Source organism: Gadus chalcogrammus, chromosome 23 (genome assembly GCF_026213295.1).
Source record: "Gadus chalcogrammus isolate NIFS_2021 chromosome 23, NIFS_Gcha_1.0, whole genome shotgun sequence".
Taxonomy (NCBI): domain Eukaryota; kingdom Metazoa; phylum Chordata; class Actinopteri; order Gadiformes; family Gadidae; genus Gadus; species Gadus chalcogrammus.
Window position 1 is genome coordinate 18,287,651 of NC_079434.1, and position 14,365 is coordinate 18,302,015.

The window sequence follows — 14,365 nt, forward strand, 5'->3', positions numbered from 1 at the left end:
GAAAAATGACGTTCCTAAAATCCTCGTCCTCTAAAGTTCTGTTCCTCCTCTGGCCTCTTGGCCTCCCTCCTCCCATCTGTGCTCCACTGACATGTTGACCCCAGCCTACAAATGAATAATGATGCTGAATCTGGTGGGGATCTTAAGCCCAGTTCAGACCAAAGATTCGCCTCGCAACGAGGCTGTTTTGGAACGTTGCAGGGGAAGAGTTGCAGCAGCGTGACCCTAACCCTAACTTCAGGTCAACATTGGGGGATCGTAATTATTTCCTTCAAATGTGTTCAACCAAAAAGTGGCCATTTCAGTATTATTTATCTGTAATTATTTGATTAAATCCAAATTTTGTTTGTGATGATGTATGAAATAACCCATTCCATCAATTGACGACTGCATTTTACAAGTGTGTTATGAGTGGCATGGCATGCACTCATTTAACATGCCCTGGGAATGTATAAATATTCTTGAAACTTAAAACTGGACCATATATTCATTAGAGTTGGATTTCAACTCAATGCAGGACCACTATTGGAGTGGATTTGACCAACATTGGAATAAAATTAATTGTTTGGAGTGCTGCGGCAGAACGAATCAAGGAATGGGCGCAGTATCGGCCCCAAAGCAACAGGCCTACAATGCGCTTTACAAAGTAGGAAGGCGAGAATATAGCCTAGTCCCCCCCCCCTTTACAAGCAAATTCTCGAAGGGGATCAATAAAAATAAACCATCAGTTTTTGCAAATAGAAATCTCTCTACAAAGTTAGAACTGCTCATGATGATATCGCTGCGTTGTCTCTGTGGAGACAGCGCAGCAACACCTCTGCCCAAGCCCCCCCCGGAACCGCGGAGCCGTCGCATTTACATCAGAATGAAACCCAATAAACCGCCAATGTGTGTGTAGGGTCCGGGAGGCTAAATTGGGGTGCAAGCTCAAGCAACCTAAACGCAAACCTAAGTTAGGCTACTTTTTAGCGTGATGCTGATGCTGTTGCGGCTCTCAAATGTGCCGGAGCGTTCACAGTTGCTAGGGAAACCACCTGACGTCGCCGCCCGGTGCAGCAGTTTGAACTGCCCCATTTTTAGAACGTCGCAGCCCGTCTCTTCGCAAGGAGTTGGAAGGAGTTGCGAGTTGCAAGTCGTTGCGAGGCTAATCTTTGGTCTGAACTGGGCTTTAGACACGTGTCGTCTGTTCTTTTAGATCACAGCCCACCTTGTCCTGGATCATCCCTTACTATTAAAAAAACCCAACGACACATTTAACCCTAACCCTGACCTGAGAGTTTCCAGTGTACAGTGTGGACTCCCCAGTCCAGCAGAGAGCAGCTTCACTCCTGAATCCTGCAGATCGTTGGTACTCAGGTCCAGCTCTTTCAGACTAGAGGAGTTGGAGTAGAGAACTGAGGCCAGAGCTTCACAGCATCTCTCTGACAGATGACAGCCAGCCAGCCTTCACACACAAAATAAAAGACCATGTTACTGTGTTTATGTCTTTAACATTTTCCATAATTGAAAGAGAAGTTACGCCAATGTTAATTTTTTTTATGTTTAAATTCTAATAATAAGCTTTAAAAAAAGCCTGACTACATGTGAATAGGTAGAATAATAATAATAAAAAATAGTAAACTGTACATTCTACATTAAATGTCTTTATTGACGTTTTTTTGTTACTTTTTTTTTATAAAGACTCTTGTGCTGTAAAGGTTTGCACATTGAGTAAAACTGACCTGAGAGTTTCCAGTGTACAGTGTGGACTCCCCAGTCCAGCAGAGAGCAGCTTCACTCCTGAATCCTGCAGATCATTGTTACTCAGGTCCAGCTCTCTCAGACTAGAGGAGTTGGAGCTGAGAACTGAGGCCAGAGCTTTACAGCATCGCTCTGACAGATGACAGCCAATCAGCCTGCACACACAATAAACAGAACATGTTAGGAACCCTGATTTAAGGTTTTAGACGACTTTTCTGATAGTTAGCTATCAGAAACTTTTCTTTTCTGATAGTTATATAAAAATGATGATACATTATTCTTCTGTTAATTATATTGTGGTGATCACGGCCGTGGTCACCATGTCCGGGTGCCGCAAAGGATCCTGGGAGGCTCGGGGGGAAGCGGCACCGCCACCATGGGAGTCGTGTGTGTGAGTATGAGAGTGTGTGTGTGTGTGTGTGTGTGTGTGTGTGTGTGTGTGTGTGTGTGTGTGTGTGTGTGTGTGTGTGTGTGTGTGTGTGTGTGTGTGTGTGTGTGTGTGTCTCGTAAATTTCTTTGGAGCGTTTACTGAAACTCCTCTTAACATGAACGCGCGTGCTCTGCTCTAACGACGTTTGTAGGCTTGTATCGGTCCACTGACACGGTGCTGAAATGGGCTCTGCAGGAGGGGGAGACTCAGGAATGTCCCAGGAAAATAGGGTTAAATAGGGTTCAAATATGTCCCCATCAAGGCATACAGCAGAGTATCCTACGAAAAGAATAGACTACAATAATACGTACACTGAAGATATTAAAACCCATTTGATTAGGCCTGGGCTGACATATGCTTTGTCAGTCCTAATCTTGAATGCGCTGTGTGTATATTTTTTCGAGGCATTTTCCCCCCTGAAACAATTCCATCTTACAAAAATCTAAAACAGCTTGTGTGACAACTACATTTATCATAATGTGCTAATTTCTTAGCACATAAAGAGCAGACTTTATCTGATTCCTTAAAAGGTTTCATGGATTGGCGCGCACTCTCTGGTCTAGAATCTTTGGTGTAAACATTAAAAATGCAACGTTCCATTCATTCATTATCATTCAAAGGCAGAGGTTGGGCATTGACACACGGCTATTGCTGACCCGATTAGAAGAGCTTGGTCTAGATCCTGCCCATATTGTTGGGCAGGATGATGTATAGGCCTCTTTACACTGCCAAGCCGGTTCGGTCGCAGCTTGGCATGCCCGGCGACTTCACCGTCTTATCTCAAGTTTCCTGTGTAAAACTGAGGGGGTCAAATCCCCCGTTCGTCACAGCGCGGTCTTTCTTGGTTCACTGGAGAAGGCGGGGCTGCGCACAGAGTTTAGACCTCTTTAGAATAATTTGCATTCTCCCGGATATTTTATTTTTTTTATGAATGAAGTCACCCGCATGTAAAAATGAGTTCATGTCAGTGTAGGCTACAAACGCGATTAACTATTTACAAGTCCAAAAACGCCAACATATTCTTTATTTTGCTGACTAAATTAACTGAATTGGGGTGCTAGCTCAAGCAGGCAATTTACCTCTGGTAGTGTTAACGCGTGGATCGTGCCGCGAAAAAGGCGTGCATAAGACGTCATATTTGGCAGTGTAAATACGCCTTATGATGGTGCTGGTAATGTAAGCGGGAAAGCGCGTGCCATTCAGGCACGCATTGCAGCACAGTTTCCCGCAGCAGTCTACGTTCACTTCAGAAACCACGCTCTCGATTGTGCACTCTACTATAAGGTCAGGGATGTTCGTTACTGTCTAGACACGGTGCAATTAATAAAGAACTTCAACACAGCCTCACCGAAGCGCCTACAGTGCTTTATGGCTAATAATCGCAATAAAAAACGCAATAAAAAACGAGATTCTCCGACACCCGCTGGTATCAGCATGATTTGTTTACAGTATGTCTTCTGTCATTGATCAATACGAGGACCAACCACAAGATTAAATTAAAATCAGAGGGAGACAGCAAGTGCAGCTCGAAGGCGACCTCCCACACAAGACCAATGGAATCATTTGATTTTATTATATGCCTTGTCAGAGGGTTGCCTTGGGACGTGGCGTTTGATCGGTACATTTCGGCTGCTCATTTATTTTTGGAATTTTAAATTGCTGCAATAAATTATGTTGTTGTGGACTCTGTCTCGGTCTTTGCTTTTTAAATCTTACAGTAGTCTATGAGTAATATATTGGCGGTAACCACTGTTTTGGGGGTATTGCGAAATGGTGCCAGGTGGACATTCTGTGGTATCGGATGTGTTTTAATAAAGCACATCCAATACCACTGAATGTCCAGCAGGTGACTCCACTGAGGCTATAGTAACGATGCTCTTAGCACCCTACGAGCACCCCTGGAGCCCTCGTTAGAGTGAGAGTTGAGATTGGTGCAAATAATGTGACTAAATTTGTTTAAAGGGGACATATTACACCACCAGGTGTGAGTGTGATTAGCCATAACAAGCCATTTTGAAACTGTGCAGCTTCTGACATCACAGGTGGGCGTGTCCACCTAGATGTATGACGGATAGATGGCATAATATGTCCCCTTTAAACAAATGAAGTAACAGTATTTGCATCAATCAAAGGTTATAGGTCTACGTAGACTAATTATAATGTGGCGAGCAGCACAGGAATGACCCGACGGGAGACCAGGTTTAAAGCAGTTACACAATACACCGCAAGCATGCGCGTGTGCTGCTCGCCAAAATATAATCAATCTACGTAAACCTTTGATTGATGCAAATACTGTGACTTCATTTGTTTAACTCCCACTCTCCCGTTAACAGGAGATTGTGGGAGGGAACTATTATTATATTTTGCGTATATAATTGAAAAGATGCAATGGCAACTCTTGGATAACTTTTCAACTTTTCATTTTCCCACATAAACAACAAGGTGTAATATGTCCAATGGCACCACCCTGATAAACGTGGTCAGCAAAGGTACTGAGTCATTCGATTATATATTTAGACGACATTTAGGATTGATCCTCAAACCAGGGGCAAGTAGTCGTTTTTTAATAATCTACTCATACGGAACTGTTTGCACGTTGAGTAAAACTGACCTGAGAGTTTCCAGTGTACAGTGTGGACTCCCCAGTCCAGCAGAGAGCAGCTTCACTCCTGAATCCTGTAGATGATTGGAACTCAGGTCCAGCTCTCTCAGACTAGAGGAGTTGGAGCTGAGAGCTGAGGCCAGAGCTTTACAGCATCCCTTTGACAGCCCACAGCAATTCAGCCTGCATACAATAAAAAGAACATGTTAGGAAGTGAGATTAAAAGCGCTTAAAAGAATCAACTAGCTTCCTGTAAGTCAGAGAATTGATTTTAAAATCATGTTGCTTACCTATAAATCCCTACATGGTTTAGGCCCAAAATATTTAACTGATATGCTTCCACTACATCAGCCTTTTAGACCACTAAGAAGCTCTGAGACCAATCTGTTAATTATCCCCAGACTAAACACAAAACATGGGAAAGCAGGATTTAGTTACTACGCAACAAATAGCTGGAATAAACTCCCAGAGGATTTAAGACTTGCCCCAACTCTGAGCACCTTTAAAACAAGACTGAAGACTTTTATGTTTGCTATAGCTTTCTGCTAAATAACTTTGCCTTTATTTTCTATTTTAATACTAAAATGCCTTTTTAACTTTCTATTTTTTGCATATGTTTTTCTTTTACTTACCTATTATTTTATTTTATTGTATGACAATGTTTATATGTGAAGCACTTTGAGTCTGCCTTGTGTATGAAAAGTGCTATATAAATAAAGTTGCCTTGCCTTGCCTTGCCTAGCTCACAGGAGAAACATGGTGTAGCTAACGAACAGCACAGGGCTGCCATGGGGCCACACTGGAGAGGAGGACGTCCAGTGATGCTAGCGCCTCCGCTCTCCTCGCTGCTATCAGGGATCAGGGAGGGAGCTCAAGGAGATGAATGTGGACATTCAAACTTCCTTCAGCAGTCGCCTGATGGCCGTAGGGATCCTGAACTCTGTGTGAACAGAGTCAGACCTAACGAAGCAGAGGGCTGTGGAGCCAAGGAGGGCCTTCAGCGCACTCAGTCCCAATGCTTCCTTCTGTGAGACTATTGATTCATTAATTCAACCTTTAATTTTGATCAATCATCATAAATGTGCTTAAGCTCATTTACAAAAACCTAAAACACTAAGGGCACTTGCCCTTCCTGGCTTCAGACACTTTTACCGGGCTTCAAAACAAGGACGACTATGAAACCCCTCTGGGGCTTTGCTTACCTACATATTCAAACCTTTGATCTTATTCTGTATCCCTACATATTAAATAGATTTATATTATTCTGTATTTCTACATGTTCAATTGTTTAATGATGCTCTGTATTCCTACATAATTCAATCTTTTTATGTTTATGTTTTCCTACATCGTTTTATGATGCTTTGTATATCTACATTTTCAATTATGCTGTTCTGTATTTCTAGTCAATAGTTTTATGTTGCTTTGCATTCCTACATATTCAATCGTTTTATGTTCTGTATTTCGACGTATTAATTTATGTTGTCCTGTATGTCAACATATTCAATTATGTTGCTGTAATTTCTACATATTCAATAGTTTTATTTTGTTCCATTTGTACATATTCAATCCTATTATGTTGCTCTATATTTCTACATAGTCAATAGTTTTATGTTGTTCTGTATTTATTCATATTCAATTGTTTTATGTTGCTCTGTATTTCTACATATATTGTTCTGTATTTCTAAATCTTAAATTGTTTGACCTATTTCTGTATTTTATGTCTTCAATTGAAGTTCTGAAGATAAAATATATATAAAGTATATCTGTAAAAAATGTTGACGTAGCAATGACCTTATAAAGTCATGGAGACAAAAAAGAAATTGTTGAGTTTTTCCTATGAAAATTATACATTTATGAACTTGAAATGAATTATACATTCATATAGCGCTTTTTAAAGATCCCATGCCATGCTATTTTATGGATGCGTTAATATAGGTATTAGTGGGCCACAAACACAGTATTCAAAGACGTCCCCAAAATTCAGCCGTGGTGCAGAGTTACAGCCACTCCGAACCAGTCGCACATTGAGCTTCCCCCAAACGCGCTGTTTCGGTGGGCGTGTCAAGGCAGGTCAAGGAGGGGGGTGGGCAGCTTGTAGCCACAGTACCATGCGCTCTGTTTACGGTGGATGTATCTCAATGGCTCGTAGAAACCCATATTATGCATAGATATCTATATCCAGGGTTCATACACTTTTGGACCAATGGATTTCCATGACTTTTCCATGACTTTTCCATGACTTTAAACCAAATTTCCATGACCAAACATTTTGTGAAATCTCGGTGTTAATGTGCAAAAGTGATAAAATGTAGTATTAAAACTAACAATGGGAATTCGGAGGCATACTGTATACATTAAATGACACAAATGATTGAGAGACAATAGTTTGATTTAAAGAATGAACATTTATAAATATACTCTGGTTGCATTCACAGCACTGACATCAATAAGAGCTTTAGTATGCAGAAGCATCCAGCTAGTGCAAACATTGATTTCCCTTTTCTAGTGCAAAATGTAACAGAACAGTTGGCAACTAACTCTTTGACCATTAATCAACCAAAACAATTTCACATTTAAACAGCTTTATAAAACAACATCACAGATAAGGGGGGTCACACGCATACACACACACACACACACACACACACACACACACACACACACACACACACACACACACACACACACACACACACACACACACACACACACACACACATATAAACACACACACACACACTCTCTCTCACACTCGCATACACACTAACACACACACATACAGCTCTAGTTGTGTATGTGTGTAACAGAACGTTGAGTTGGCAACTAACTTTTTGACCATTAATCAACAAAAACAATTGCACATTAAACAGCTTTATAAAACAACATTCGCATAACAAGTGCTTTAGTTTTGTGTTTCACACACACACACAAGCTCTCTCTCTCACACTCACTTACACACTAACACACACACCTCTAATTGTGTATGTGGGTAACAGAATGTTGAGTTGGTAACTAACTCTGACCATTAATCAACAAAAACAATTTCACATTAAACAGCTTTATAAAACTACATTCGCATAAAACGTGCTTCCGTTTTGTGTCACACACACACACACACACACACACACACACACACACACACACACACACACACACACACACACACACACACACACACACACACACACACACACACACACACACACACACACACACACACACACACACACACACACACTTCTGTCCCATTGAGAGGCTAGTGAGATAGAAAAGCTGGTGGCAACCTGACGAGAACAGTCACTTGCCAGCTTAGCGTTTCATTTCTGCAAGCTTCGCATCTATCTGCTTTTCGATCTCCAGCAGAGATACCTTCTTTTCCTTTGCAGTTCGGCGGAAGCTGTTTGATTTGGCGATGAATGTAAGCTGGCTTGTAGATTCTGCTTTCTCAGAATATTCATCAGCTGATTTATGAAGTGCGCTTATATCATTCTCCATTCTCGCCCTCTTCTTTTTTAGGTCATCCAGCTCATCTGTGAGGGCCTTTCTCTTGAGGTCAATGCCTTGCCTCTCCTTCTTTCTTTTCTCTTCATCTAGGTACCCATGGTACTTCTGCCTAGCACTTGCAGATGAAAGTAACAGTTCCTTGGTAATCTCCACCTTGTTAATGCCCCCAACAGACCTGACATGGTCAACAATGAGCCTCTGAGCCACCAGGGACATCTCCTTCTGATTCTCTACAATCATTTCTTTGTTGATCGAGAATCCTCGCTCAACACTGGCCTGTCCATGAGACAAGACAAGCAGTACCTTTACCACATCCCACACTCTGGAAAAGGATGGTTTCGAGCCCATTGTCTCGTATAGGAGGGTGTCCACCCGGTCGGTCTTGGGGTCAAACTCCCGGAAGTTGGCCTGAAGAGCAGCTGAGTCACAAAACTCACCGAACTCTCTGAGAATATCATCGCACACTGACTCGTCAACATGTTTGGCCTCAACAAGAGTGTGCAACATTCTTCTCATTTGCGGCACGCACAGCTCCTTGGACACGGCCATGCGTCTTGGGTCAAGGCACTGCATGCTTCTCACCAGTTGGTAATGCACTGGACCCTTTTTCAGCAGCTTCTCAGTCAGGGTGATCAAGAGTTTCTTACATTCCATCTTGATCTCCAGCACCTGCCTCTCTGAAATCTTCTTGGAAGACTTTAGTTGGTTTAGAGTGGTTTCTGCTGCAAATCCAATGTCAATCTTGGAAGCCTCTTTGTGCAGACTGCTGTCCTGAAAATCAACATGGAGGAGCTTCAATGTGGAGGTGGCCTCCCTCAGGGGGTTTTCCTTCAGAAATCGTCCCATGAGACCTGCAAAATATTGACATAATAATGAAAATAATAATTACTTTCAAATATTTTACATTTTCATTTTGATCACTCTTAATTGTCAGATTCACAAAATAATAGGTCATGTGTGAGTATGATACACTATCTGATCAGACACACCTAACAACTGAATGGTACCCAATTCATAAATACATTTTCTAGATGCAGATCAACTAAAATTAACCCTCATTACACTAGAAGAGGGCGGGTCCTTCCCAACCCACTTTTTAAAAAAAAAAAAATACAGGTACAGTACAGAGAAAGTTTTAAAGTTGTTAAAATGCTCTACAAACAAATATTGTATCATCAATTTATGTGGCTGTGTTCTATTAACCTATTATATTTATCCAACATATTACTACAATACTAATTGAAATTGTCAAAATGTTACAATACATATTTAAAAGCCAAAATAGAATGCTTTTTTATTGCAATGCTTAAATCAAAATATATTTATGCTTACCTTTCATCAGTTTGAACATGTCCTCACTGAGGAAGGGAAGCATGGGTTTGTCTGTTTGGTAGGCGGTGAGGAATGGAGTGACTTCTCTTGCAACGCTATTGAAGATTGCCACTTTCACGGTGAAGAGAGGATCTGCACAGCAGTCCTTCAGAGCGTCAAAGGACTTCACCTTTGGATTGGGTAATTCACCTTTTCCTACCATCTCAACGTAGGCTTTTACGTGCGGCCAGAGCAGCATTCCTCGTTCCGACACTTTGACATTTTCGATCCAGCGGTGATTACAAAACCGAAGCATGTTAGTGGTGCAACCAGTTGCCGTCACGAAATCTTCGTGACGAGCAGGGCAGTTGTGGAACAGCCAGTAAATGCTGGAGAGTGCGTGCCCAACTTCCCAACCTGTCGATTTGCATCCATCTCTGAATGCGTTGTGCAGTATGTGCAACCCACACGAACCAATGTTGAGAAGCGACTTTCCAGCATCCTGTTGCACCCTCTTCTGGAGTATTTCGAATACCTTCCAGTTGACATTGGGACCGTCCATGGAGATTTGGATGAGGTTATTGACTCCGATCTCCGACAGCATGTCGGTCATTTTCGCAACGACATCGAGGGCAGATGAATGTCCCATGAACTGAGAGCCGATGTATTTTGTCTTAACATCGGCGCCATCCCATAGCCTCACATGTAAATCCATCTGTTTGGACTGTAAATAATTATTCAGGCTTTCGTCGAAGAGAATGACGTATGCCCTTTGCTTCATTACGTTGGACAATGTCAGACTCCTGAAGTGGGGCGCGAGACCGAAAGAGCAGAGGTACGAGCATTTGCTTTCGCCACAAGCAAATTGTGTTGCTATCTGGCTATCGGGGAACATTCTTTGAAAGAGCAGGCTAGCATCTTCAGATGACTTAAACGAATAATGCGAATTAGCCACCTTCAGTGCCCACATTACCTCCGCAGTTAAGACTTCCTTTTTTGTGACAGCATCGGTTATTGACGACTGCTTGGCCAAAGAGAGAGACGTGCTGTTTACCGTAGCAGTTGCCCTGGCTGTGGTGGTGAGAAAGCCGGTGATGGGGTTTGACTTAGCTGCGCTAGCAGCAGCGCTCTGGTGTTTCGTGCCTTTCGCATGGCTCGTTAATGCCGCCTCTCCCATGTTAGATATGTCAAACGTTTTGTCACCACATAACCTACATTTAGCTCGGCCCGGGTCTTTGTCGGATGAAACCCATGACATATATTTCTCATTTCGCAACCAAGCATTGCTGAACCTACACTTCCCGGGCATTTTGAATAATTTTTGGCTTCCCTCAGATACTGTTGCTATGGCCAACAAACGTTTCAGTTGCGTATGTTTTAGTTTCAGCGCGTGCCGGTTTCTACTTTGAGTGTATTTCATTTAAAGGCATATTCATGATTTAAAACTCAAGAAAATATGAATAAAAAATTTTTCCATGACTTTTCCAAAACTTTTGGGACTTTATTTTTTTCAAGCACTTTTCCAGGCCTGGAAATAACCATTTTAAAATTCCATGACTTTTCCAGGTTTTTCATGACCGTACGAACCCTGTATATCATATAATATATATTATCACCTGGCCCTGAGCAGCTTGTAGCCACGGTACCATGCGCTCTGTTCACGGTGGATGTATCGCAATGGCTCTTAGAAACCCATATTATACATAGATATCTATATCATATAATATATAATATATATTATCACGGCCAAAAGCTGTGTGAGCCTCCAGACGATAGGCTATTATGAATCTCAAACGACCGCGTCTACTTCAGATTGATGTGGAAGTGGAAGAACCAGAGACGTCGGAGAACCCGACGAAGTCCTTTGTGATTCATTATATCGTCTGGACGTGCACACAGCTTTTGGCCGTGATAATATGTATTATTTGATATAGATATCTATGGATGATATGATATTATTTAGATATAGAGCTCCAGGACTGTAACGCAAGTGTTGTACACTTCCTTGTTATTTGGATAACCGTTCTGCTGTTGGTGTGATGGCGCATAAAACGTCAGACTCTCGTCTCTGGTATTTCTACAACGAGACTCGTAGTGGGGGTTATCTCAGCCATGGTTGAGAATGAATTGGGGGAAAGTAACTTTGGCTTTGACTCCCTGAAGTACATGAACCACGACATGGAGGAGAAAGGGATTGTTGGCCACGAAGGTATCCCGCTTGAGCCCTGCTTCCCGCCGCCTCGGCAGCGGTCAGCGCTAATCACCGCCTCCTCAAGCCGAGGCGGTGGTCCATCGGCAGCGAGGCTCCGGCGGGAGACGACCGCGGCCAACAATCCCTTTCTCCTCCACGTCGTGGTTCATGCCTACTTCAGGGAGTCAAAGCCAAAGTTCCTTTCCCCCAATTCATTCTCAACCATGGCTGAGATAACCCCCACTACGAGTCTAGTTGTAGAAATACCAGAGACGAGAGTCTGACGTGTTATGCGCCATCACACCAACAGCAGAACGGTTATCCAAATAACAAGGAAGTGTACAACACTTGCGTTACAGTCCTGGAGCTCTATATCTAAATAATATCATATCATCCATAGATATCTATATCAAATAATACATATTATCACGGCCAAAAGCTGTGTGCACGTCCAGACGATATAATGAATCACAAAGGACTTCGTCGGGTTCTCCGACGTCTCTGGTTCTTCCACTTCCACATCAATCTGAAGTAGACGCGGTCGTTTGAGATTCATAATAGCCTATCGTCTGGAGGCTCACACAGCTTTTGGCCGTGATAATATATATTATATATTATATGATATAGATATCTATGTATAATATGTGTACAACACTTGCGTTACAGTCTGGTTCTTCCACTTCCACATCAATCTGTAGTAGACAGAACCGCACGCTGCCTGCTGCCGGAGCGAGGCACCACCGCCCGGCTGCCCGCTGCCGGGCGGTGGTGCTTCGCGGCGGTGGTGCCTCGCGGCAACCGGCAGCAGGCAGCATGTCGCAGTTCATGTACTTCGATGTCGTTCTGTAACTAGCCTGTTACTACGAACTAAGCAAATACCGTACACGTATTAGCATTTAGCACTAGCTCAATCACGACTCCTTTAGAATTCTTGTGGGTGGTTACGAACCAACCAAGTGGGCAGGGCCAGGAATAATAATTTGACAACGCTACGTCACAGTGTCACCTTATCCAGATCGGCTCATTTCTTCTGCCTTTTTCCTTTCATTGCCTATTGCATTCAGCAGACAAACTGCATAGATTTCAAACATACCACAACTCACAAACTTATTCAGACCTATGTTATTTAACAAACAATAGGAAAAATGTGATTTTAATGGCATGGGCTCTTTAAGTCACCTTACATTGACTTCATATAGGGCTTTACAGTGAAGGGGGGACCTCACCAACCATCACCAATGTGTAGAATCCACATGGGTGATGCACGGCAGCCAATCGGCGCCAGAACGCTCACCACACATGAATTGTGAATGTGTGATTAGAATGTCATATTTTACTTTGTTGACCCCATTGTCATGTACATTACCTTTAACACACACACGTACATACATGCTTACACTACCAAGGGACCACAATGAAAATAAGCCCATGGGCTTTTATGTCTTATCCTTTTGACCTGTTCATTTGTATGCTTACGTTTGTGCATGTGTCAATAAAGAATTTAAATCATTTCAATCAATCAATTACACACCAGCTTGAGGTGGAGAGTGAGGGGATTAATGAATCAGCTATTTAAACAGAGGGATGAATAGGGGGCCAGATTGAATGAGCCTGGTTGGTCAGTTTTAGCCGGGACCCGGGGAATCCCCTACTCTTTTTGCGATAAGCGTCCTGGGATCTTTAATAACCTCAGTGAGTCAGGACCTCGGTTTTACGTCTCCTCTGAAGGACGGCACCTTCCACAGCCCAGTGTCCCCGTCACTGCACTGGGGCATCAGGATTTATGCTTTGGCCAGAGGGAAGAGTGCCACCTACTGGCCACCCACCGACACCACTTCCAGCAGCAGCTCAGTGTTACCAGTTGGTCTCCCATCCAGTACTAACCAAGCCCACCTGCTTAGCTTCAGAGGTTCAGCTAAGGCAGGGTCTACATTGGTCTGGCTGCTGGTTTATTTAGAACGATAAACTTTAATGGATGCAAATACTGTGACTTAATTTGTTTAACTACCACTGACCCGTCAACAGGGGATTGTGGGAACGCACTTACATTATATTTTGTGTTTATAATTAAAAATGGCAACTTTGGGATTACTTTTTCATCTTTTCATTTTCGCATCCAACATAAACCACAAGGTGTAATATGTCCAATGGCACCACTCTAATACATGTGGTCATCAAAGGTACTGAGTTATTATCTGATATAGTTTGACGTCATTTAGGTGTGATTCTCAGACCAGGGGACAGTAGTTAAAAGTATTCTGAAACCGAACGTTGTGGTGTAACTGTTTGCACTTAGTAAAACTGACCTGAGAGTTTCCAGTGTACAGTGTGGACTACTCAGTCCAGCAGAGAGCAGCTTCACTCCTGAATTCTGCAGATCATTGGTACTCAGGTCCAGCTCTCTCAGACTAGAGGAGTTGGAGCTGAGAACTGAGGCCAGAGCTTTACAGCATCTCTCCGACAGCTTACAGCTGTTCAGCCTTCACACAAAAAAACAGAACATGTTGAGAACCGTGATTAAATGTTTGATAAGACTTTTCTGATAGTTGAACAAATGATTATACATTAGATCTTTAAATGGTAGTTA

At 42.6% G+C, this 14,365-nt stretch overlaps 2 protein-coding genes across 2 annotated transcripts in view; one reads left to right on the plus strand and one right to left on the minus strand.

Annotated features, from left to right (window-relative positions):
* Positions 1-14,365, plus strand: part of LOC130377017 (piezo-type mechanosensitive ion channel component 2-like) — a 108,037-nt gene that overhangs the window by 72,601 nt on the left and 21,071 nt on the right. The gene's annotated exons all lie outside the window — the stretch shown is intronic.
* LOC130377404 (uncharacterized) overlaps positions 1-14,365 on the minus strand; it is a 119,692-nt gene that overhangs the window by 25,320 nt on the left and 80,007 nt on the right. The window contains 4 exon segments of the mRNA XM_056584517.1: positions 1,271-1,444; positions 1,722-1,895; positions 4,782-4,955; positions 14,085-14,258. Coding sequence (XP_056440492.1) covers positions 1,271-1,444; positions 1,722-1,895; positions 4,782-4,955; positions 14,085-14,258 — 696 coding nt within the window.